This window comes from Mus musculus, chromosome 11 (genome assembly GCF_000001635.26).
Source record: "Mus musculus strain C57BL/6J chromosome 11, GRCm38.p6 C57BL/6J".
Taxonomy (NCBI): domain Eukaryota; kingdom Metazoa; phylum Chordata; class Mammalia; order Rodentia; family Muridae; genus Mus; species Mus musculus.
Window position 1 is genome coordinate 32,040,856 of NC_000077.6, and position 26,797 is coordinate 32,067,652.

Sequence of the window (26,797 nt, forward strand, 5' to 3'; positions counted from 1 at the left end):
TTGGATATGCACTCCAGACCACATCAGTCTCCTACCCTGACACCATAATTGATCACAGGTGTCTGTAGTGCACTCTGGGGAGAGCAGCTGCTGCCCTCCATGGATGGGGTGGACCCCACAGTCCCCAAGGTGCCTTCTGTGTCCCAGTTGGTGCCTGTCACATATTGCTGTTGTCAGCTCCATACTTGTTCATGAGAGACGACCCAGGGTAGCTGGATGGTTAGAGGTAGCAAACACATTTAGAATTATTTCATATTTATATGCCCTTTGTTGTCATAGACAGACACCATCTTATGAATTAAGGCTCTCTCCTGTAAGGGTGTCTCCATCACAGCTCTTATCTCTCCTGACCTGGGTTAAATTATGGCTTTAACTTTTAAAATGAAATTTTCTTTAGCTAGCCAGAGATTTATCCCCTAGCTATGCAAGGCCCTGGCCCCGACTCCTTCTTCATAATCATTATGCTGAGAGCACATTAAATTGGGAAATGTGATTGCTTTGAAATGTCCTGATTTACATAGTATCTTTTTCCTTTCAAGAATGCTACAGACATTCATGAATTGTGGCCCTGCACCTCAGGACCACATTTTCATATCACTCTCTGCCCATGGGGAATTTCCCTCTGAGTTCTGAAAAAGATTGTCACAGTATTGCCTGTAAGAAGTTTGAGAGCCAAGATGTTCCATTTTCCTCTACTTTCAAAAGGCAATTTACTTAGCAGGCCCTGGGTAGTGCTCTTCTTTAGAGGGTTTGAGGTGGGGCTCTGTGGGAAAATGGTCAAACATCATGTTAATATAGTAAATTTGGTTTGGGGAAAATTATAGGACTTAACTGATAGAACCGACTTGAAAAATCATTAATCAGTTTATCTCCTGGCTGGAGAGATGGTTCAGTGGTTAAGAGCATTTATTCACTGTTCTTGCAAAGGATTCAGACTCAGTTTCTAACATCCACATTAGCAGCTTATGAACAGCGATTATCCCAGTTCCAAGGTTCCAGTTCCCTCTTCAGGCTTCAGTGGGCACCGAACATAGTCCATGTAATAAAGACAAGCATAGACACATGTAAAAATAAATAAAAGGTTTTTTAATACCTCTATTATGCTTAATAAATTACAATGGTCCCCTAAGCCTTACCAATGAAATCTTGGAAAGGGAAGAGGCAAAGCCAGTCCCCTGCTTAGGAACTGGACAGACTAACAGACAGTGACCAGGGCCTTCCACTGGATTCTCACTCCAGGCCTGGCTTGTCATTTAGGGCTGGCATTTCTAGCCAGGGGAGTATCTTTACAGAAATCACTCTGATGTAACCTTAGACACCATTTTCAAGCACATACCAACTCATGCCAAAGCTGGGAGGTGATTCTTAAGATGGTCTCGCCTTTCCCTGATAGGTGATAGCAGGGGCTAAGGGCAGTAAAATTCTCCTCTCATGGGTGAAAAAACAGACTGCACAGTGTGGCAAAACATGGTCTTGTTTTGCAAATGATGGGGCAGGGAGTGGGCAGTAAATAGCTTGCCTGCTCTTAAAGGAGACCCTAGATTCAAACCAACCTAGTTCAAGGCTGGCCAGGACCCATGGCTATCTCCAGTCTTGCCCCAGCATTCACAAAAGCAGAACAAAATGGCTTCCTTTCTTCTGTTGAAACGAGACAGACCAACAGAAGCCTGAGTGGCTCAGCCTATCTTGCTGTGTGCACAAGTCTGATGAATCCCAAAGAAAAAAAGTCAGTATCGAATGAAGATAATCTTTGAGGATATGAAAAATAGTCAATTGCCTAGACATGAGAGCCATGGCATAGGAAGAGGCAGGAAGACAGTCAGTCCCAAGGCAGCCAATCCTCAGGTCTTTAGTGTCTGCCTCCTGCTCCATGCCAGGTGCTGTGTTCAGCATCCCACACAGAGACCAATATCCTCCCTGTATCAGTGCATCCCAGTTCCCAGGTGAGAATTTGGGGTCATGAGTGGGATAAGGGCCATGAGAGGTTCTGGCTCCACACCAGTCAACTAGGCGGCTTTCCTGTCCCTCTTAGAGCTGTCTGACAGAAATATACTCCATCTGAGGATATAAGGAAACACACATGCTCATGCACACACTTGCACACATACATGCACACTATACACACACACACACACACACACACACACACGCACCCCCCCCACACACACACATGTTCATCCAAGGACATGTGGGCCTTAAGGGACAGTTTCTGAATTATTTAAGGGTGAAGTTGGTGGTCACAATGACTGGAAGAAGATGACATGGAATCAGTTGATGGATGGGGTCTCAGAGAGGGCTTAGGAGATGCTCAGTGGCTGCTCTTCCAGAGAATCCCAGTTAGGTTCCCAGTACCCTTGCTGAGTGAGTGGTTCAATACAGCCTAAAACCCCAGCTCCTCTTCTGACTTCTGTGGGTGCTGCACCTGTGACATACATGTGTGCATGCGTGCACACACACACGTGTAAGCACATAAATTAAAATTTTCTAAAAACAAAGGAAGGAAGGAAGCAAGGAAGCAAGGAAGGAAGGAAGCATGCCTTGGTACCACATTCTGGTACTCTCCAGAGGCTCCCTACCAAAAGCAGACCACCCAGCAAACATTGGCTCTCCCAAAGATCAGCTTTTCCTAAAGCTGAAATGCATCATGGGGTCAGAAGGAAAGCTGAAGGACTCCCCAGATTCTTATTCTTTTGAAGTGAACCCTACTTTACTCCATGGAGGATTCTCACATTGTGATGCAAAAAGATGCGTTCAGTTTTGATTGCCATAGCAGCATGCCTGAAGCTCAATACTTTATAAAGAAAAAGAGGTTTATTTGGCCTACGGTGTTAGAGGCCAAAAATCCAAATCACATGGCATTGCTGTGTCAGAGATCCCACCAACATGTCACATCACCATACATGCCATCAGGTGGGAATGTGGGGAAAAGGGAGGCATCCTGCGTGAGACAGAAAGTCAGACGAGAGGAAGGAGCTGGTCTTGCTCTTTTATGACAACCTGTGCTGAAAAAAATAACCCAAGTCCCCTGGAAAGTATCTGAACTCCCTTCCAAAGACAGTGCTTCCAGATGACTGACCTTCTCCTGAAGTTCCATTTCTTAAAGGCTCCTCAAATCCCAGCATCACCACTGGGGACCAAGCTGGCAACACATGAACTCAGACCATTGGTAGATAACAGTGACCCAAGGCACACTTGCCAAACAGGGGTAAAATCTGTGGGAGAAAGTCCATTTGTTCTCAGTTTCTAGTATCAGGCTCACTGGACTTTCCTGCTATGGGCATGCTTTCCCTTTCTTCCCATGGAGGACATCCCTCCCCAGTGCACACACAACAAAGAGCCTCCCTATACCATTGTATATGTGTGTGTGGGGGGGTGAGTCTCTCTGGGGTTCCCATGCTATGGGTCCCAGATGTGGTCATACCTTATGCTGAGTTATTATGGCTTCTTGCCCTCTGAGGCCTGCTGCACCAGACTTGAGCTTTCCAAGATCAGGAATGCAAGAACAATGACTCCTGTCTAGTCAGGACCTGGAACATAGAGTACTTGACTGTTGATGGACTGATATCCATTTGCTTTAGTCAATCTCAACAAAAGGCGCTAGGGCAGGGCATCGTCTCTGTCCCAAATATTTCAAAGCAAACCCCACCTCTGGCCACTGGTGGAGCACAGATGTCTTCCTGCATCCAACCATGTTGATGGAGATGAACCTGTGTTCTCATCTCCATGGAGACACAATCTCTGCAGCACAAATTCCTTATTTGATTTAGCCACTTTCATTCTTTAATCCCCTTTTCTTGGCAGAAAATGATTCTTAAAAAGTCAGGTCAGCAAAGTTGATTTGGAGAATCAGACTCTGTTCTGAATCCTAATGAACAGAATTGCAGTGTTTTTAGGCAACTCCGTGGAGGCTCTGGAGCCAGAAAGTCTAGCCCACATGTCCCTAGGGTAAGAAGCCAGGCCTGCCCACAGAGCAGTCACCATTGGCAACAGAGGCCCCTGTGAACATAGACATGAGAAGGTACCCTAGTTAGGATTATTACTGTGCTGAAACACCCCAATAGGAGGAAAGGGTTTATTTGGCTTATACTTACACATCACTGTTCATCATCGAAGGAAGTCAGAACAGAAACTCAGACAGGGCAGGAGCTGATACAGAAGCCATGGAGGGGTTCTGCTTACTGCCTTGCTCCCCAAGACTTGTTCAGCCTGATTTTTTATAGAACTCAGAACCACTTGCCCAGGGGTGGTATCACCCACTGTGGGCTGTGCCCTCCTCATCAATCATTAATTAAGAAGCTTGCCTACAGCTCAGTCTATGAAGGTGTTTTCTCAACTGAGATTCCCTCCTCTCTGATGATTCTAGCTTGGGTCAAGTTGACATGAACCTAGCCAGGATTGGGGAGGGAGACAGATTTCCACTCTCTACTGGCCTTGCTGCCTTTGTCTGTGATGGAAGGTCTCCCTACTGAATCCTCTAAGTCATCATGCCTCCTTCCCTACATGTGCCACAGACAGACAGACAGACAGACAGACAGACACACACACACACACACACCCTGGGAGAAAGGTGCTAGGACTCAGTCTCTATTTAAAAGGAACTCATGGAGTAAGGCTGAGAGCATCTTGGAGAGAGCTGCTTGCAAGCTTAGCCTCTGGAAACTTGTATTTTAAGAATGTCCCCTCCATTCCATTTCTAGAGCTAATTGGGGGGTTCTCTATGCCTCAGTTTACACATAATAATACAGTGTGAGCGGCACACTGCTTTCTATCTGGCAGTCTAGAACAGAGGGTGGTTGTGGAAACTAAAGGGGGCTGGGGAGGGAGGATAGCCCACATCTGGCCAGAGTTTCTCCTATGCTCTGGGCAGGCAGATGCGGGAGAGCTGCCAGATGCTTTCCACTCAGCCCCGAGTGGGCATCTAAGCCACTGACCCCACTCAATGGGGGGTGGGGTGAACAAGGGGCAGCCCCCAACCGGGGACCCCTGGGGGTGACACTCTGTAGCCCCGGGGTTATAGGAGATAGGGCTGAGGGAGAGAGGTTCCCACGCAGGCAAGAGTCCTTAGTCTGGGCCTTGACTGGAGCATAGGAAGGCCTTCCATTGGGAGATTAGAAACGGCTCATTAGGAGAAAGCCTATCCCATCGTCCACACGCAGTGGGCCTTGATGAACAGAGACTGGGTTTTAGAGCTTTATTGTAGAAAGGCAGGGAGAAAGAGAAAAGGTAAGACAGAGAGAGAGAGAGAGAGAGAGAGAGAGAGAGAGAGAGAGAGAGAGAGCACGGCCATGGCCAAGAGGAGAGAAGGGGGAAAGAGAGAGAGAAGAAAGGCTAGAGAGTAAGAAAGAGAGAGTAAGAGGGGAGAATGAGGAAAGCAAGAGGAGAGGAGAGAGGAAAGTAAGGGGAGTAAGAGAATGAGGTGGGGCCAAGCAGCCCCTCTTACAGTAGGCTATTATCTTTACTGTTGCTAGGTAGCTGGGAGGAGTCTATCCTGAAGGTCAGAAGCTTGGGACATTGTCTGTGTGACTGCTAGCCACACTTTTCCTGTGGGGGATGAGGGGGCAGTAACTTCAACAGGAGCCAGAGTTCCAGGAGATATGAGGGAACTCCTTCCATCCCATGTAGATGAATTATCACCACCAGGTCCCAGGGTTCCACACCTCAGCCCAACTGGAGACCAAACTGTCTGTGTATAGCCCATTGCCCCACAGGTGGTATGCAGCACAGGATGACTTTGTGTCCAGCACTCAGCACAAGTCCCCAGGAACGGAGTCTCTAATGAGTCTCATGTGACATGTTAAAATATCAGGACTGTGTGCTGGCTTGGCAGTCAAGAGCACTTACTACTCTTGACCGAAGATCCAGGTTTGGCAGCCAGAACCCGCATGGCAGCTCACAACTGTAACTCTAGTTCTAGGAGATCCAAAAATCCTCTTTTGGCCTCCTTGGGTACTACTTGCACATGGTGCACTTACATATCGGCAAAATACACATCAAATACAAACAAAATATAATTCCGTGAAAATGGAGCACACCCTAGGTGGCTCCACCAGGAGAGCTTTGGGGAAGCCCATGCATGATAGGACTTGGCTATGGGCTCCTTTCCTTTCTGTTACTATGATTTTGGTCCTTGACAGTGACAAGCCACAGCCAAGCACACATGTCATCCCTAGTCCTGAGTCCTCCTGCCATGGCCTTGGCGACCTCAAACTCAGGTCTCATTTTCTTGCCCTGCTCTGGTGTTTTATTTCCCAGAACCCTGGAGACAGTGATCAGGGCTTGCCCAGAACACATGTGGATCTTGCCACCATACATTGCTCAAGCAGGACTATTCTATACTGCCAACCACAGGGAAGAAGAGGAGTTGTCCACTCCAAAAACAGATGACTATGCTCCTTCATTCAGGAATAGCAAGACCCATGACCCCAAATTTGACCTGAGATAAGAAGTAAAGGAAGAGATGTCAATGGGACTCAGGAAAGCAGAAAGGGAGGCTGAAGGGATGAGACCCTGTGTTGTGTCTCCAAAGTACCAGGCCTCCTCCCTCTCTCTTCCCCATTCCTTTTCTTCTCATCTCATGGGTCAGGGTTGAAGCCATGAGTCTTGATATTTCTGCATGAAGAAGTATAGTCACCTATTTGGGAGGGTCAACCCCTCTTCCTCCCTGTGGCTGACAGTACAGAATATTACTGTTGGAGCAATGTATGGTGGTGAGATCCACACTGGTTCTAGGGCCAGATCCTAACAGACACTGAGATAACCTTGTTGTCTTTTATTTAGAGGCAAAAACAAACACACAAACAAATGATTTTGACTGTCATGAGCTAATGACAGCTCTGAGTAAGTTGCACCCAGGCTGCCAGGATCTATGTGGATTATGCTGACTTCCAGGGTGGGGTGGAATGGAGGTGATCGGAACCCAGAGGAAGGAGCTCAGGAGTCTGCCTCTGACTCAGTTCCACAAGAGTGCAGGCGTGGAGGTACAAAGTGAGAGGAGGATTCTGAGCACGTCCACGATCTCCAGAAGGGTCATTTAGGAAGATCCCTCGGTGGCCAAAGGAAGAATTAATTAGGCAGGGGAGGCAGAAGAGGCCAGAGAGGACAGGCTTCACATCAGAAATTCACTTCTGTCTCATCAGCATGAACCACCAGTGAGCCCTCTTGAGAACCCCTGTGCCTTGAGGAAGCGCAGAGAAAGTCTGGCCCTGCCCTTGAAGGGGTTTCTGCTCGTCAGTGGGGCCTCACAGCGAATGCAGGAAGGTAACAGAACTATATCCCAAACCCTGGTGCTGAAGAAGCAACTGAGCCACACACAGGCCTGACCCCAGCAGGAGTAGGAAGGGGTTCTTGGAGCCGAGTTGGTGCCTTCACACACAACTCTTCCCTTCCCCACATTGGTTGTCTCAGGGGAGATTAATGTAACAACTCAAGACCATTTTACAGGTGACATCAAGGGTTCTCAGGTGACCTAGAATAAGAGTGTGAGGTTGATCTCTATGCCCTACCCACCCAGAAATCCTGAGAGAACCATAGTGTGTCCAAGGGGATGAAAGAAAAGAGGCACCCCACCCCCAGGATCATGCTTTGGGTAGGATGCTGAAGAGGAATAAGAAGCCTATCACATACGACAAGCCATTCTGTTTGTGTCCAGCCTAAGTCCATAAAATGGGTACAGAGCCATGGGTCATTCCTGTGAGACCCTGGACATCTATCCTGATCCACAACTACCCAAGGGTTGGTATGCATCGACACATTCAATTACTATGCAGATACCACCCCCACCTGAGAAGGAAGCTGAGGTTCCCCAAGGCAGGGATGGGGCTGGGGGTCCGAGGGAGACACCCAGGTGCATATAGCTCTGAGGCCTCCATCAGAAATCTCAACATTAAAGGCTTCTGTGTTCTCTGCTCTGCGTGGTACGAGGGAGAGTGCTGAGAAATCCAGAAGGCCATTTATCTCAGTGGGCTTGCAGAGGCTTAGTCCCCGTCCTGTCCACTGCAACCTGTTTCAGAATCCCAAGACTAATTCCGGGATAGGATGCCTGAAACCAGGATTCCATCTCTTCTGGTGGTGGTTGCCACTTCTATCATGCCTGTTGGGTGGCTCTGGTTTTATGTCTCCATGAAATTTAATTTCCCCAGTGTGAAAGCTTCTCTTGCCACGAGGTTTCCAGGGTTTATTCTCTTCATAAAGAAAGGCCATTTGTTGGGTTCTACGACACAAAAGCTGTAGAACCTGAATACTAACAAGGCCCCTGCTTCCCTGGCGCTGAGGCTTTGGGTTGGTAACCTGAGTAGGCAGACAGTGGACCACTTGTGTTCTTCTCCCAACTCTTAAGGTCTGTGGTGTCGTGCACTCCCAGAATAAATGAGCAGTTTGCCTCATGATATTGTGCCACTTCATTGCCCTCCTTCAGGCAAGCGCTGCTGCAGACTTGGAGAATTATCAGAGCCTGTCAGGGAAGGGCCACAGACATGTTCTGGGGTATTGGCCAGGCTTTGCTCTTTCTGTTGCCAAGAGCTGGCTGGGCTCCACTGTGCCTCAGTTTCCAGCTCTGTAAGTGAGGGTGATGGCTGAGCCTATAGAGCCAGCATGGGGCTTAAGAGAGAGAGTGCATAAATGTCACTTGTCACAGTGCTCTGTGCACCATTGGACAGTCAGTGAGAGCTAACAGCTGTGCCTGTGTCAGGGGGGTTGGAGGTGTCACCCCATCCAGTCTTAAGTGCGAGACTTGGGTCCTCATTTCATAGATGAAGAAACATGGGCTTGGAGCAGTGGCAGTTCTTACCCAAGGTTGTTCAGCTTGTTAGAGACAGAAACAGGGTGATATGTCCCCACAGCCACTGCAGAGAATTCTATATCTGCTCCAGAGTGAGGGCCCAGCTCTGTCGGCTAGCAGAAGGAAGTTTTCTATCGACCAATTCTGTGTGGCTTATAGCTCTCACCATGTCAGACAGCAGATTTCAGATGACCCTGTGCATTGGTCTGCCAATGGGTCCACCATGTTAGTTCCCCAGACCTGCCATGATAAGTGACCCTAAACTCTGTGGCTTAATGCAGCAGAACTCCATTCTCTCCGGTGCACCCTGCCTTAGCCAGGGATCCTGTTGCTGTGGTGAATCACCACTATCAGAGCGACTTGGGAAGGGAAAGGTTTATTTGGCTCACACCTCCACATTCACTGAAGGAAGTCAGCGCAGGAATCCAAGCAGGGCAAGAACCTGGAGGCAGGAGCTGATGCAGAAGCCATGGAAGGGTGCTGCTTACTGCCTTGCTCCCCATGGCTTACTCAGCCTGCTTTCTTATAGAACCCAAGACCACCAGCCCAAGGATGGCCCCACCCACAATGGGCTGGGCCCTCCTCCATCAATCACTAATTAAGAAAATATGCTACAGGCCTTATATGGAGGCATTTTCTCAAATGAGGTTCCCAGTGACTATACCCTGTTGAGATAGGGTTGACATAGGCCCCTACACAGTCTTCTCCCCTTGAATCTTCGAGCTCCTTTGACTCCCTCCAACTCCATACTGCCTCTCCTTCCCCGGTGTGTTGGCCTTTGTCTCTGTATGTAATAAAATCATGGCTCCTGGACTTTAATACCCACCCAGGTGATGCACAGTGATCTCACCTCAAGGTCTTTGACCTAATTACACCTGCCGTGCCCATCCTTCCAAATGATGTACCATTTGTAGCAGACTGAGATATGGGCATGCATCTCAGGGGCCGCCCTCCTCCTGTCCAGGGATGCATGCACACTGTCTGACTCTCTTATGGAGGAGGAAGGTTTTCACAGGGATCAATGCTGGAGCCCACGGGGTAGGACCCTTCCCTTATACACTTAGCATTGTCCTCCCTGTGTGGAGAACAGCCTGTAGCCTGGACTTCAAGCCAGCACGTAGCACATGAGCATGTGCTCAGTCCACACTTTCTGAGGAGCAGAAAGGACCAGCCTCCTGAGTAACACATTATATATTATTCATCTCCTGAGAGCATAGTGCTTAATGCACTGTGTGTCCTTGGGAAAAGCACATGATTTCTCTGTGCCTTAGTCTCCTCTAAAAGATGAAGATCCAGTAGACTCTACCTCACAGGCAATCAATCAAACAATCAGGCAAACAAGGACCCTGATACTTTGTGCAGAGCAAATGGAAGTGAGAGTTAGTCTATGCGACCTCCCAAAGGGAGCAGCAGACGGACCAGGTTGATCATGTCATAGTGAGCTATTCCTGGAGAGCAGGGTGGACAGGGAGGGGCTAAATGTTGCCTGAGAACCTGAGGGGGAGATGGGGTAAAAGATCTTCTTTGTTATGGAGGATCTAGGATGGATAGAGAAGTTAATGGCTTTGGAGGTAGGAACTGGAGAGCAGAGAAAGGAAGGCTGACGGCCCGGGAGGGTTTTGTCTGCTCCGCTGAGTGTGCATAATGCAGTAAGGATGCCTTTCTGCTAGGAATCTTCCAGGAGGTTGGGTGTTCAGAGCAGGGCAGTGCTGGTTCTGGCAGAGGAGGGGGTAGGAGATCTGTTGAAAACGTCAGGGTGGAGCTCTCTGTCTTCTTCCAGCCCACCCTGTCCTCCATTCGCTCTGCCCCCACACCCTGCTCTGTGACAGGCTAGGAGGTGGCTCATCAGATACCTAACTGTTCACTGCCTGTTCCTAAAGGCCTGCCTGCCTTGTGGCATTTGGCTAAGAGCAGATCTGGAAATTTGTCTGTGATGAGGAAGTCAGAAGTAGGGAAACCTCGGGAGATGGAGGCAGGTGTTGGCAGGTGCTGAAGATCATATCACAGGATTCCTTGCTTCTAGGTGAAAAGCTTGGACTTCATTGCTGGTCCCACATTGTTAGGGTGAAGCCAAGGGCATTAGTACATCTCCAGGAACTGGGTGCTCTAATTAAGCCAATGAATCCTGACTCAGAGCCCAGCGTCCGTACTCAGAGCATGTTGGTGAGTGGAGAAATGGAAGGTTCCTTCCTGCAGGCCACGGCTCACCATCAGGGGATTTAGCTATGGACGCCAAGTTCTGGAGGCCTCTGAATTCTACCAATCTTCCAGGAAGAGAGAGGCTGGCTCAGGGCAGCGGGCTATCTACCTGTCTGAAAATCTCAGTAGAAGCCAAGACAGAAATCCCAAGCCTCTAAGTCCATGCCCCAGCCCTGGGGCCAAGGTGAAGTGGTCTCCTCAGCTCAACTCATTCCACCGTACTGCCCAAGCTGGCTCAATATTTAAGACATTCCCTAATTATCAGCCTTCCCACTGGCCTCCCTGTCTCCAGCCTTACCTCCAGCCCTGACTTCTGTACACTGCCTCCAGAGACATCTGTCCAAACCCTAATCTTGATCCCACCATTTGACCACTTAAAAGCTTCAAGGGTCCCCTGTCACCATGAGTCAAGGTTCCACGTTCAGTGTGTTCACTCTACCCCGCCCTCTGCTCCAGGCCCTCCTCTCCTTTGCCTCCTCTAAGCCAAACCCAACAACCTTCTAAAGCAGCCCAGACTTTTCCAAGCTGCACTTCTGGCAGAAGCACGGTCCTCTCCTCAGAGCCTCCTGCCACCCCAGCTGGAGCTTTCTGCAAAGTCCCCCACATGGACACATCCCAGCCCCAGATTAGTTCCCTGCGCTGATAGCCTTGGTCACAGAGCAATCCCTACTAAAATTCAGGAAAGGGATGAAGGCTTTCAGACGACATGACCTCCATCTACCCTGACACAGCTAGCCTGTTAACTGTACATATGGGCAGGCTACTCCCCAGCCTCTACTCAGCACTCAGCATTCATAAAGCCTTCCTTGGCCCAGATCTTCACAGAGAGCTCTTCTCCCTGCCTACACTTAGGGAGGCAGGGGCTTCAGACATCCCGAGGCCTGGACTCTACCCCAAAGATTCTGTTGTCATATCACCCAGGTGGAGCCAGAAGGGCGGAATTGTTGAAAATGTCATCCACACGATAATAACATATCTAGCCAGCTTGAGATCCAAATCTAAACAACTTATAGGAGTCAGTCTTGCCAAGGGTGTAAGACTGAAAATGATGCTCATGTCTTGGGCCCATTTTCCCATTGTCCTTTAAATTGAAATCCACAGGAGGGGGGAACCTAGATGCCAGCATCCGAAGGCCTGTCAGATGCTTCTGATAGTAGTCTTGAAACCACTGTGCCTAAAGGAGACGCCCATCCTCAGCCCTTCCTCCCTCTTCTTTTCCTAGTGACATTTTCGGAAGGCTTCTCTGTCACACAGTCAGCCTTGATGACCTAGGTAAATCAAGCCCTGCTCCTCTCAGAAAGGGAGGAGATCCCTGGTCTTCTCTGTCACACAGTCAGCCTTGCTTCTCTGTCACACAGTCAGCCTTGATGACCTAGGTAAATCAAGCCCTGTTCCTCTCAGAAAGAATAGGAAATCCCTGGTCTGTCTGTCTGGGGGACCTGCCCCCAGTGCCCACCCTAAATGGATGTTGCCTGGTCCGTGCCTGTGTTTAGATATCTCGCCCTATTGCTAGTTTTGTCAAAAGGCTGGGGCTCTGCTCAGTCAGAGGCTGGGTCATGTGGTCACTGGGATGGGCTTTCCCAGAAGCCCCTTGAGCTGACTGAGAATGCTGGTGGAGGGAAGGTGTGGCTTCGGATCTCTGCTTCTTCTTTTGCATGTATGGGGTCTACAGCCACTTCATTGCCACTAATGGGGCCATGACAGTTTGCATTCTGGCATAGTGGGCTGCCCACTAGGGTGGGAGGGAGGCTAGCAGAATATTAAAGCTCTCTGATAGAGTCACCAAATACAGGAATGGCTCCCACTCCTGAGGCAAGGTGTTCCCTCAGCACTGGCATTTAAAACTTGAGGTAAAATTAGTCACATTAAAATGAACTATTCAGTAGCATTTACAATATTTACAGTGCTTTGTGGCCATCATCCTTGTCTAATTTCAAACATTTTCATCACGCAGAGGGAACCTGGTACCTATTATCAGTCATTCTCTGTTGTTCCCAACCCTGAGCGCCTGGCAACTGCCAGTGTGTTTTCTATCGCTACCATTTAATGTACTCCAGATATTTCATAATGGCCTTTTAGATCTGACTTCTTTTATTCAGTGTAATGATTTTGAGGTCTATCTACATCTGTCACACATATTTCATCCCTCTCATGACTGAATGATATTATGTGGATACACACCGTCTATCAAGATCAGTAGGTGACTGTATGCACGAACCACTAGTGAATACCAAACTCCTCACCTGTGCAATCGTATTTGCATATGACCTTTGTACATCTTCCTGTGTGTTAGCACTCCTCTGGAGTTCTTAGACTATCTAGTACACTATAAATCCATGTAAGGAAATGCTATATTGTCTTATATGGGGAACATGACAAGAAAAGGCCGAAATGTGGTCAGTATAGAAAGTTTTGCTTTTCTACAATTGTGGTATGGGACACATGCCAGGTGGGTATCAGGTGTCCAAACAGAGGCAAAGCCAGCAACTGATGCCTGACATTTCACTCCGGTGGTAGGGACAGGAGTGTAGTGTCCAAGGAAGGCAGGAAGTCCTGTGTCTTAGGGATTCATTGCTGTGAAGAGATACCATGCCCGAGGCATCTCTTATGAAGGGAAACTTTTAACTGGGGCTGGCTTACAGTTTCAGAGGTTCCGTCTGTTATCATCATGGCAGGAAGCATAGCCGAATGTAGGCAGACATGGTGCTGGAGTTGCAGAGAGTTCTACATCTTGATTAGAAGGCAAACAGGAGAGACTGTCTTCTGCAGACAGCTAGGAAGAGTCTTCCTTTTGCACTGGGAGGAGCTCGAGCATAGGATTGCAAAGCCCACCCCACAGTAACACTTCCTCTAAAAAGACCACACTGACTCCAAGTAGGCCACTTTCAATGGACCAAGCACATTCAAAGCACCACACCCTAGGTACAATGACTTAATCCTCCCCTCCATCCCCAGGAAGAGGGAGGGAGGGGGAATCACGTGTAGAACTAAGAAAGAACTTTCTAGATTTTCCTGCAGGAGGGAGAAACTGAGGCTCCTGGGTACAAGTTTTCTAAGGATCATACTACATTTTAGTTACTGACAACACAACAGCTGGCCTGTTGGCTCCCAGTGCTGGGGGCTGCCTGAATGGCCTAAATGTACCAACCGACCATGTGACTCTCAGTTCTGTCTTCTTCTAGGTCACCATTCTTGTCAGCCTGGCCCTTGCCTTCCTTGCTTGCATTGTGTTCCTGGTGGTTTACAAAGCCTTTACCTATGACCACAGCTGTCCTGAAGGATTTGTCTACAAGGTAAGGGGCTTGGGGCAAGCAGATAGCCCTAGGTGACAGTCAATAATCAGAGGGATTATAGATGCCTTCTCATCCCTGCTGGCCATATTCGGGTCTGTCGATCTTCTCATGAAATGTCTGAAACTCAGCTCGTGTTAGAAAGAGAGTTATCATGTCTTCCTGAAGGACCAGTCTCAGGCAGGCACTAGGGTTGCAATCGCAAGGTCAGGAAGTAGGCCAGCTCCAAACTGCACATGAGCAGTGATAGAAGCTCGCTGATGCTTAATGTTGACTTGCTAATCTTCGGAAGGCTTTGATTCACATGGATTATCTCCCTGGATAACTGACCAATTCTTTTCATCAGAGTGTCCCTAAAGAGACAGGAAGATAGAACAGAGCTTCTGGGGTTTTCTCCCAGCCTATGTCCAGACCCCTCCCCCTCTGGGTCCCTTTCTTCTGAACCATCGCTTTAGTTGCCTTCCTTTCGTAAAAGATTTGGGTGACTTGGAGGTTATCTTATTCCTTTGGAGAATTATGTATGCCCAAACAGTCAAATAATTGAGTAAATAATAATAATAATAATAATAATAATAATAATAATAATAATAATAATAAGCCTGTTGGGTAATGAGAATCTCAATACATGTTAGCTGCAATAAAATTAGCTGATTTAAATCCAAAATAGGTGATAATGTTAATTTTTATAATCACCATTTGCTGAGTATTTTTTGGTCAGGCTATTTACTAGAAATTTCCATAAACATTATCTCTACTAAACCACACAACCATTCTGAAAAAAAATGGATTTTTTTTGCCCCCATTTTCCATAAGAAGTAACAGAAATTCAAGTATTTAGTTAAGAGGATTTCCCAAAGTGGGGATCAAAGTGGTCGGATGTTCCAAAGTGGGGATCAAATAGGGGGTGTTCTGACTTAAGAGTACTTGTTGGGTGGTGCTGGCACATGCTCCATGGGGTGACACTCTTAATGGATAAAAATTGAGGTTCTGAAAGAATGGAGACAGCTGAATAAACCATGCTTTGTCTGCACAAGGGGAGTCTGTAGAAACCCAACAGCGGAAAAGACTCTGCCGCCTGGGACAGACGTCCCTGAAAGAAAGAGGCAAAGAAAGAGGTTCTACCTGTGTGTGAGGAGAAAGGGCTTTGCTTAGTTTTTCCAGAAGGAAATTCCAAAAACATGAAAATTTAAAATACCAAATATGGATACTCAGCGGGGTGGAAGGAAAACGGGATGGGTGCAACATTCGTCCAGAATTAGCTCGTTATATAGCTTTCTTTAAATATGTAAATTTCTACCTTATTTGATAAGTAAGAAAAGGTAAACTCTGGAAGCAAGCTAAACAGAAAACCCAGATCAACTGGAGAAACTGGAGTGCAGTCTGTAGCCTAGAGCCACCAGAAGTTGAAAGTGCCTTTTAAATGCATCCAACCTATGGGATGTCAGAGCTAAGCTTAGCGCAGCCTGAGTCAGAACTTTCTATGGGGCCTGCAATTGGCCAAACCCACCCGGACCAAAGCCTGATATGTGACATTACATGCTTTAACAAGGTAGGGCATGGTGGTGTGTGCCTTTCAACCCAGCACTTGAGAGGCCGAGGCAGGTGGATCTCTGTGAACTTGAGACCAGCCTGAGTTCCAGGACAGCCAGGTCACAGAAAAACCTTCTCTCAAAACCAAACAAACGCAAAAAGCTTTATGCAATTTATTGACTACTGTGCGGGGCTGAGAAACAGGATTGTCAGGGTACACACTCGTATATCAGATAGTTGGAAACGCCTAAGTCAATCCCTTATAAACAGAGGACATTTATAGCCTAAGCACACTAAGAGGCAGCAACACTCATTTAATACACCTTCACTCTGAGTGCTAAAACTAGCGATATTTTATGATTATCATATATATATATATACTATGATAATGCAGATAAATACATAAGGAAATACATATTAATGTTAGGAACCAATAACTTTACTAAAAAAAACAAATACATATATAAAACAAAGGACATGAAATTGTCATTATCTGTGGACAATGGCCCAGACAGCCACTGGGGACCTGATGTCATGCTACCAAGAGCAGTGTCGTATGGCCATCAAGCCTATGTGTCTGGTCTTACCTCAGTACCAACAGTAGGTATATTTCCTCTCCTCTGAAGATGGTGATGGTATAATCTTGGGGAAGGTCTACTGTGGCCAGGTGCAGGAGAAGAGTCCCCTGTGGGGTACTTGATGGAACTGAAGTCCCTGCACAGGCCATCAGCGTCCCCGTGGGTGCCAGCAGCCCACCCGGCTACTCCTGACTCTTATCTCTTTCTTCCCCAGCACAAGCGCTGTATCCCGGCCTCGCTGGATGCTTACTACTCGTCCCAGGACCCCAGCTCCAGGAGCCGCTTCTACACAGTCATCAGCCACTACAGTGTGGCCAAGCAGAGCACTGCCCGGGCCATCGGGCCATGGCTGTCAGCAGCTGCTGTCATCCATGAGCCCAAGCCACCCAAGACGCAGGGCCATTAGAGGTCTGCCCCAGCTGGGATGGGGGTGGGTGGGTGGAGAGGGAAACCCCCCTCCCCACTAGTTAAGCAAGGCTGGAGCTACAAGACAATACTGTACTGCTAGGGTACGGGGTGGGGGCGGGGCAGGATGGGGTCTGGGGAGCACTCCCCAAAAATATTGTGCACTGGAGTTGTCTGAATCGATCTTTCCTTTTGTTCTTTTGTATTGTTGCTTCGTACCCAAGTCAGGCTCGTGTACAAAGGCATGTTTCGCGTTGATTGTTCCCATGTAAGATATTTTCAAAGCCGCCGCTTATTCTTTGTTAGGATAATTTAGAGACAGAAAGGGGAGCCGGATAAAATGAATTTAAAAAGCATGAAACGGGCTCCACGTGGAAGACACAGCAGGGCAGTAAAGAGCAGAGTCTGTCTGGGACTTCTTAGATAAGGCCCCATGGCTTCTGTGTGGGCGTCCGAGTACTGCGTGGCGAAGGGTGGGCTGTTCAGTTTGCCTGTGGTCTGCAGGAGAGAAGCACAGCGATGGCAGGCAAGGCTGATTTGGAGAGGAAGGTGATGTTGGCATTTCTCAACTAGGAATGCACAGAGTACCACTCAATGGTGAGCTTGCAAGATTTGCACAAACTCATGGGGGAGGCATCCACGCTCAGCCCTGGGCAGCCCATGGGGACCTAGGCTCCGATGCTCACAGGGCGGCTGTTGTGCCTCAGCAAACACAGGCGTGGATAGATGTTGTCTTTCTTTTGTTTTTCTAGGTGTATCCCTAGATGCTGCCCGTGTTTTCAAGATGGCAGGGGTGGGAAGGGAGAGAAAGGAAGAGAGGTCAGGCGGGCCGCTCTGGACCCAGCTAAAAGCATAGGCACCCGGTTTCACCCGGGTTTTGCTTTTTCCCCAAAGCGCTAATGACAGCAGGAATGACAATTGAATTCTAGTTAGTTGAAATCTGACAGCCGGGAAGAAACTTGAAGATTGGGCAGGCAGTGCTCATTCCTAAAAGAAGCTGGAGAAGGTGACTGTTTGCTCACTGTGTTGTGTTGACAGAGTTGTCCAGACTTCCCAGCTAGGTTCTAGAAGCACCTGACAGGGAGGTGTGGCCAACATCCTTAGGCTTCTCACTGGCACTTTAGCAAGGGCCTCCTGCTTCTCGCGAGCATTCCAGGAAATCCCTTTTCTTGGAGGTGCTGGCCCCAGGTCCAAGAGAATGAGAACTGGCCAGGGGAATTGCCCATTTGGTCTGCATAGGCCGTTTAAGGGTATTTTTTTGTGGCTTGCTATATTGCTGAAATTATTGTACACAGCAGCTGGGTAATAGGAATAGTATATCTCAAACCATCCTGCCAGATACTCTCATCTGATTTCTCCTCCCTCCCCCCATCTTCCCATCACCTTGAGTCACCTGTAAATTCATTTGTCATCTGAAACGGATCAACAAATCTTCCCTAGCAAAACCACAGAGCGCTTTATAATTTTGTGGTGTATTTTTGTCAGTAGGTAGCAGAGGCTGAAGTATTTTTTGGTGTAATTCTTGAAATTTTCTGACAGGAAAAAAAAATAAACATAGATGTGTCTGAGTGTCCTGACTGTCTGTCCATCTGTCCTTGACGGCTTGACCTTCTGCTCAGTGAACCTCATGGGAATGCTAGGGGCACAGGAGGTGGGATTGGTAAGTCCAGGAGCAGAGTGCCCTATGACGTGGGAGGAGAAACTGGGATAGTGTGTGTGGGGGGGGGTCTCTATCTTAAAGTAAGTATAGCCTGATACACTGCTAAAGTCCTGGCACGATGCGGAGCCCTGGGCAAGATCCTGAAGCCCTACAAAATCTTAAGGACTACTCATGATCCTGAGAATGTCACGTGACACCAGAGCCTCATGTGGTAAAGAGGTCAAGATATGCCACTAAGGAGCTAATAGGATGCCGAAGGACCCTATGATATGATATATGAAGTATCATGATATGACATGAAGTATGTTATACCAAGAGGCCTGCAATGCTGAGGTTATGATATGCTGCTGCTGTTATGATTGATTCAGAAGGCCTGACATAATACCGTGGGCATTACATGATGCTGAGCATTTGATAAGATGCTGAGATCCTCATGGTGCAGAAGGTCTGACAGACAGGATGCTAACTAAGGGCCTTACATAATGCTGGCCCTGCGTCATGGTCCTGACATCATAGCAAGGCACTGACATGCCGGTTAAGGGACCACCATGGTGACCCTGTATTTTACTACCTGATCACATATTGTGGTTCTCAGCTGGTGCTGAGCACCTGCATATGATATTCAGTTTCTAAAATGCTGCTTGCAGGCCTGCCTTGATGCTGAGTGGCATGTGACATTGAGGTCCCAACATGATGCTGAAGTCACAGCGCTATTCTGAAGTCCTCGTAGGATATTAAAACAAGGTCCTGACATGGCGCTGAGCTCTAAACATGACAATATTGAATGTCTAACATGACACAGAGGTCCAGACATGACAGAGAAGACATAACATGATACTGGAGATCCATTCATGATGCAGGTACTGACAAGATGTCAAGGTCTGGACACAAGGCTGAAGACCTCCTCTGATGCTGACCCCCCTGCCATGACACTTAGGGCATGGTATGCTAAATAGGCTCTGACATGACATTAGACTCGTGCTATTTTTCTGAGGGCATTACATGAGGCTGAGGACCTAATGTAATCCGAGTGACAGACACAATGCTGAGGTTCTGGTGGTGATAGATGAATCCTGTGGTTCTGATAGATGAATCTGGTACTGACATGACATGAGATGTTCGTGAGGTGACATGAGATGTTACATGATACTGAAGAAATAGCAGATGCAGAGGGAATGAATAATGTTGGTTTCATTCCATAATGCTCAGGAACTCATGTGATAATGCAGATGCTGAGGTCAGGACTTGTTGCTAAGGATCTGACAATGTGCTCACATCCAGAAATGTTGCTGAGGTCCCATCCTAGTGAGGACATCTTGTGATGCTTAGGACCTCACATGATGCAGAGATAATGGCATAATTATGAGGTCCTGGCCTGATTCAGATTGCCTGATATATTGCTAAGGTCTCACATAATGCCAAGGCCCTGTCACGATACTCAGGTTTGACATGATATCACAGACGTCCTGACATGGTTTGGAGGATATGACATGAACCCAAGATTCTAACATGAACTGAGGTCCCTCGTGATGTGGAGGGCATGAAGTGGTCCTGAGGTCCTGACCTTACTGAATGCCTGGTGTGATTCTGCCATGATGCTTGCCATGATGCTAAGGGCTGGGTGCTGATGTGATCCTGAAGGCTTGAAGGCTGAGTCCCTGACTTCCTGACGTGTTGAGACCTTGACATGACACTCAAAAGCTGGTTAGACGCTGGGGGGGGGGGGGGTTGGGGAGAACATGGTAAGAGATTGAAGTCCTGACATATGACTAAGCTCCTCCCATTATTCTGAGACTCTGAAATAAAACATTATCCTGCAGTCCTGACATGATGCCAGGACTTCACACCATGCTGCTTCCCTGACAGGAGGGTGTAGTCCTGACATGATGCTGAGAGCCTGGTATGGTGAGAATTTAAATAAGGAGTATTTCTGTCCACTTTGTGTTGGTACAAGAGCATATACACAGAGCGCTATGAATAGAAATGAATCTTCTTTCTCACAGGCCTGGTTGCTAGGAGTTCAGTATCAAGGTAGTGACACCTTCTAGGGAGGCAAAGAGGGGGTGTAAGAGAGCAAAGACTCCACCTCAAGCAGCAAGCCCGTTTATATTCAGCATTAATCTGTCCATGAGGCTAGAGTCCTCATGGCCTGAAAATCTCCCACTAAGCCTCACTTTCAATAGTGTTGTGATAGGGATCAAGTTTCTAACACATACTTTTGGGAGGGACAGATTTAAACCATTGCATACAGTCACTGCCCTGAAGCTTAGAGACAAAATTAGATACAGAAATAGTCAGTGGCAAAAGAGGGTCTGTCTGCTGAAGGCTCTGCTGTCTCGCTAGCCAGCGGCTCAGGGAGGAAGCAGGGAGCCAGCACTGGGTCTGCTGTTTTAGCATGCTTTAGGCGGTGGTCATTGGCATCACTGAACAACTGAAAGCTTGAAGCCAAGGTGCATGAAGAGGTGCCCATGGGCTCTGCTAGAGAAACTTGGGTTAAATCTAGGTTGAGCGATCCCATGACCCCTTTCCGTTGTGTGTCAGACCCCAAACAGCATGGGCACAATCACAGCCCACTTCCCAGAACATCAAACTGCAGTTTTCACAGACGCGAACTTGCTTATTCTTAGCCTGAATTCAGTCCCAGTGTTCAATGCTAAGAATAGCAAATGCCCTTTGGTATGCCAAGTGCTAAGCGCTCACCAGTTCCAAGAGGGAGCCACCCCTACCTTCGATATCACTGCCATCGACTGTCACTACCACTTCCGTCTCAAGTGCACAAACATCAGTGAAGCTGTGTTTGAGGTGATGTGGCAAAGCGGCAGAGCTGTGATTGCAACCCACGCATTTGGGTCCCGTCTTAACTGTTCCATCAGCAACAGCCGCACATCTCTGCACTGTGCTCTGGGGTTGTGGTTTGTGCCCACACATCTTCCTGCCTGGGATGGCAAGCTGTTTGGGGAGGAGATCAGGACTGACTGGATACAGTTGGAAACAGGCAATCTACCCTGATTGCTGAACTGGGGGTTCTGACCCACATGCGTGGCTGGAAGAGAGAAAGAAGACAGCACAGCCCTTGCCCTCAGCCCTTGCCCTCGGGTGCTGTGCAAACTGCTAATGGAAGAGCAGAGACTGTTGGCATTTTGTCTAAGCTCCGCCCCACAGTTACCTGGCAACAGCCAGGTGTGCCTGACTAACTGTAAAAGAGGCTGCTTGCTGGGCAGTGGTGGTGCAGGCCTTTAATCCCAGCACTTGGGAGACAGAGGCAGGCAGATTTCTGAGTTCCAGACCGGCCAGGTATACAGAGTGTGTTCCAGAACAGCCAGGGCTACGTAGAAAAACTGTGTCTCCAAAATCCAAAAACGAAAAAAAAAAAAAAAAAGAAGAAGCTGTTTGCTCCCTCTCTCTCCTTATGGTCATGGCTGGCCTCTACTTCTCTTCTCTTCTCTTCTCTTCTCTTCTCTTCTCTTCTCTTCTCTTCTCTTCTCTTCTCTTCTCTTCTCTTCTCTTCTCTTCTCTTCTCTTCTCTTCTCTTCTCTCTCCTCCCCTCCCCTCCTCTTCCCTTCCCTTTCTCTCTCTCTCTCTGTGTGCCTTTTTCTGTCTCTACTACCTTCTTAACTCCCCTCCCCATGCCTTGAATAAACTCTATTCTATACTATACCATCTTGTGGCTGGTCCCTCAGAGGGAAGGGATGCCTCAGCATGGGCCCAGGAAGGCACCTCCTTCCCCCACACCTGACTACAATTCTTTCTCTCTTGATCTTTTTATAAACACAACAGAGACAACCCTTCACACTCCAGAGTTCTGGCCAGTCAGCCTATCTTTTGAAACAGTGAGGCCCAGTCAGGACTGTGAGCTGGCATCCCACTCACAGAGGCCATGAATCTATGTAGGCAACATGTAAACACCAGACACATTATTCAGTTACACAGAGTCAACTAAAAACTTAACAAGCACGTGTTCAAACGTTCTGTTGTAAATGAATTTGCAACTCTATTGCAAGAAAGAAAGAAAGAGAGAGAGAGAGAGAGAGAGAGAGAGAGAGAAAGAAAGAAAGAAAGAAAGAAAGAAAGAAAGAAAGAAAGAAAGAAAGAAAGAAAGAAAGAGGAAGAAGAAAAAGAAAACAACAGTTTTCCTTTATCCACCTTGACAGACCCTATATAATGCATATAACGGTAGGAGGAGCGGGGACAATGGCAGCCCTGATTACTAGGAGTGACCCTAATGCTATTCCTGGTGGAGTTATAATTTTCTCATCAGAATAAAGGGGACACAATCGCCTGCATGAGCAGGGAGTGGCTACCGGTGAGAAGAAGCCTTTAACCAAAGGTTTAGTCAAGAAAAGCGCCTCTTCACAGGGCCCTGCTGGGCCAGCAATGTCATAAAGCCAGGGCCTAGGCTAGTGGAACAAACTCCCTCTGTGTCCTTTGCATACCTTTTAATCTATTTACCAACATCAGGAATTCTTCTGAGAGGGACCTCCGCTGTGCAGAACGGTAATGTGAGGTCTCTGGGAGCGGGTTGGGTGTCTCAGTGTGGGTGTCAATCTGAGAACTGGGTAGTGAAGGACAGGTTCCTGCTTCAGGGAGGAATTCAGGAGGGAGGTACAATGCATCCTCCTAAGCCAGCTCCTGAGATCTCTTCCCTATCCTCTGCATGCAAAGCCTCCGCCTAGAGGGCAACTGCCTGGCTCCCTGAGGCTCACAGTTGAGGCTGGAGGACAGAGGAATGGGATAAATAGATAATTGCTGCCTGTCAGGGGGAGGCGATGGTGGTGCTAGAGCGGGATCCCAGCAGGCAACCACAGCAGAGTTATTTTAAGGAGACATGTTATTATTCAGGAAAATTGAGAGACCACCTCTTCCGAACTGCCAACTGCTGTGATCAGTTCATCCCCCGCCCCCACCCCCACCCCCACCCCCGCCTAATCTGACTGGGGACTCAGGAGAAGCAGAGATAAACTCCTCATCTTCTTTTTCCCAAGAAGCCCAAAAAACTAGCAGGTGTGAGTAGTGAGAGAAAAGGCTGGTTTCCTTGGCAACGTCAATGCCATCATCAGACTCAGTCTAGCATAACACAGCATTTACCCCCCCCCCAAGCCCCTCTCCTGTCCTTTCATCCATCAGAAAGGATCGTCTCCTCTCAGGGAACACAGACCCAGGAGCTCAACTGGTCACAGTTGCCCTCCACTGGCCAGGTTGCCCTCTGGAAACCTGCTGCTTCTCCCTCTGCGTCTCCTGCGTCTCCTCTTTCTTTGTCTTTCTCTGCTTTCAATCAAAAGGACGGTGCTTAGAGTCTGTGGATGGTCTGAGTGTGTTTCATCTGAGGATCCTGGGTTTCAGCCTGCACAAGATGGGGCAAGGGGTCTGTAGTATCCCTGAGAGTGGGGAAAGCAGCCTGTATCTGCCAGCTCTTCTCTACACTGCAGCTGCCTTATCCTTCACGTCGGGATCACCATTGCATTTGCCTCATTTGGTGAGGATACTCAACAATTTACCTGCAGTAGCCACAACTAATCCCTCCTACTGCTAAGCCATCACTGTGCTTGGGTTTCCCTGATTGGAAAGTGGAATTATTTATAAGCACCTCACTCTCCAGCAGGGCTGCTGTGGGCCAAACATGTTAACTGCCTTGAAGGCCCTATAACATAAAACTGGCTCCTTTCTGTCAGTGTTTTGGAAGCTTGCAGCTGTGGTCCCTTCCCTGGTCCCATTTACAGACTGTCAGAACCAGGGGTGACCCATTTCCCATCTCTATGCACAATTTTAGTTCTTGCATTTAGTTGTATCAAAATATAATTTTTTTCTTTTTTTTTTTTTTTTTCGAGACAGGGTTTCTCTGTATAGCCCTGGGTGTCCTGGAACTCACTCTGTAGACCAGGCTGGCCTTGAACTCAGAAACCCACCTGCCTCTGCCTCCCAAGTGCTGGGATGAAAGGCGTGTGCCACCACTGCCCAGCTTCAAAATATAATTTTTAATGGTAAAATTAAAATGTTGCCTCACAGTCGCGTATTCTGAAAAAAATGTTGAGCAAGCTCTTCACATAGATTATTTTTAAAAATAAAACTATAGACTTTATTCAAATGTCACCGGATTTGCAACTAAAATCCCTTTTGAGATGCAAGATATGACCTGCAATTCCACAGAACATTTATGTATGGGCATATTAATATATTTAAATATGTGTGTATATATTTGTATATGTAATTGTATATGTAAACTATGTACACATGTGTGTATATGTGTATATAGTATACATTTACACATTTATGAGTGCATATATCTATTACATAAATGTGTATATGAAAAGATGCATGTATGTATGTGCATGTGTGTATATATGTATGTGTCCATGTACACGTGTATGTATATATATTCATGTCTGTGTGAATACATGTATAGATGTGTATGTATGTGTGCATACATGTATGTGGGGGCCTGTATGAATGTGTGTGCATATACATATGTACATATACTGTGTGTATATATGTTTGTGTATAGTTGTGTGTATGTATATGCATGCATGTGTGTGCACATATTTTGCACTGCTAAGGAACAAACCCACAGACCAGAACATGCCATGGGAGTGCTTGACCACTGAGCCACACCTCCAGTATTCATTATCTTCTCAGTTCACCCTCCAGGCTCATCTAACATTTTCTTTCCCCTTTCTAGTCCTGGAATCTGTTGTGTTTCCAAGAAGCCTTAGTTTCTCCTATTGCAAAAGATACTAAGGAACCAAGACTTGGGTGTTAAGTATGCTTATCAGTACAGAGCTGTGTTGCTTTTAGTCCCTCTTGGCATGACCTATGTAGTATGTGGTAGTATGTGTGCATGCATGTGAGTGTATGTATTCGTGTGTATGTGTGTGTATTCGTGTGTGTGTGTGTGTGTGTGTGTGTGTGTGCGCGCTGTGCATTATCCATTATCTGTCATCTAACTAACTCACCCATCATTATCTGCCTCAGGCAAATGCAAGTCTATCTTGACCTCGATCAGTGAAAAGCACCAGGAGCAGGCTCGGATTCCTTCTCTGCTTGCTGTCTCTTCACTCCCTGGCAGCCGGAAGTGGCACAGCAACTCACTCACTCACTCACTCACTCACTCACTCACTCACTCACTCACTCACTTGTAGTTTAGATCAAAGTTGCTTCAGACACCTGAACTTTTTTCTTTCTGTATTTTTCTCCCATACAACACGTCCCAACCACGGCCTTCCCTCACTCCACTCCTCCCAGTTCCCAGTTCCCCAGCCTCGCCTCTCCCCCACATCCACTGTTCTTCCGTTTCCCTTCAGAAAAGAATGATATCAACCAAACACAGCATGCCAAGATACAGTGAGACTAGGCACAAACCCTCATATTGTCTAGACAAGGCAACCCAGTAGGAATAGAATCAGAGATATCCCCACTCCCATTGTTAGGAGTCCCACAAAAACCCCAAGTTAAACAACCACAGCAGTGTGCAGAGGGTCTAGCACAGACCCATGCAGGCTCCATGATTGCTGCTTCAGTCTCTGGGAGCCCCATGCTTAATGGATTGGTCCTAGTCTCCTGGTGTCCTTGACTCTCCAGCTACTACAATCCTTCCCCTCTTCTGCAGAGTTCCCAGAGTTCTGCCTAATGTTTGTCTGTGAGTCTATCTGCATCTACTCTTATCAGCTAGCTACTGGAGAAAGCCACTCTGGTGGCTACTGCGCTACACAGACTTGAATTTCTTTTAGACTTGGAAGTTTTAATGTTATTAGAGACACTCATTGGATCTTCTGATGTGTGTGTGTGCTGAACCTCCCTTGCATTTATTTGTAAGGACTTGTGTATAAAGCCACTTTCTAATTCTGGAAGGCTAACATTTGGGAGGGTGGTAGTGCATGAGGCTTTATATAAGCTGAGTATCCTAAGGCCTTAAAGAGTAGCAATGGGTTCTTATTACAAATAAATCTGTATACATCATAGATGCGCAGGAGTCACACTCCAGATAAAACAGCTGTCATATTGGCTTCATGCCTCAGTTGCTCCTTTTTGCACTCACGATCCACTCAGCAATCAGCTCTATTGCCCATGCCCACTGAACCCTGCTGAACCCTGCTGTGGTCCATTCCTTCCACGGGGCTCAGTGCTCCCATACCTTCCAAGTGCTCAGTGCTCCCATTTCTTCTACAGTGCTCAGTGTTTCCATTCCTTCTACAGTGTTCTGTGCTCCCATTCCTTCTACAGGCTTAGTACTCCCATTCCTTCCACAGTGATCAGTACTCCCATTCCTTCCATAGTGCTCCCATTCCTTCTGCCGTGCTTACTGCTCTCTCTGCTACTCAAGTTGATGCTGATCCTCACAGAGCTTTCCAGGTCCCTGGAACCTCTC

At 47.6% G+C, this 26,797-nt stretch overlaps 1 protein-coding gene across 4 annotated transcripts in view; it reads left to right on the forward strand.

Moving 5' to 3' along the window:
* Nucleotides 1–18,356, forward strand: part of Nsg2 (neuron specific gene family member 2) — a 59,508-nt gene extending 41,152 nt beyond the window's left edge. For 3 of the 4 annotated variants that reach the window (NM_008741.4, NM_001290680.1, NM_001290681.1), the window contains exons 4-5: nucleotides 14,158–14,268; nucleotides 16,588–18,356. In NM_008741.4, coding sequence (NP_032767.1) covers nucleotides 14,158–14,268; nucleotides 16,588–16,779 — 303 coding nt within the window. In that variant the 3' untranslated portion in view covers nucleotides 16,780–18,356. The remainder of the gene's footprint in view (nucleotides 1–14,157; nucleotides 14,269–16,587) is intronic. The other variant, XM_030245647.1, reaches the window with a different exon arrangement.
* Nucleotides 18,357–26,797: the final 8,441 nt, after the last annotated feature.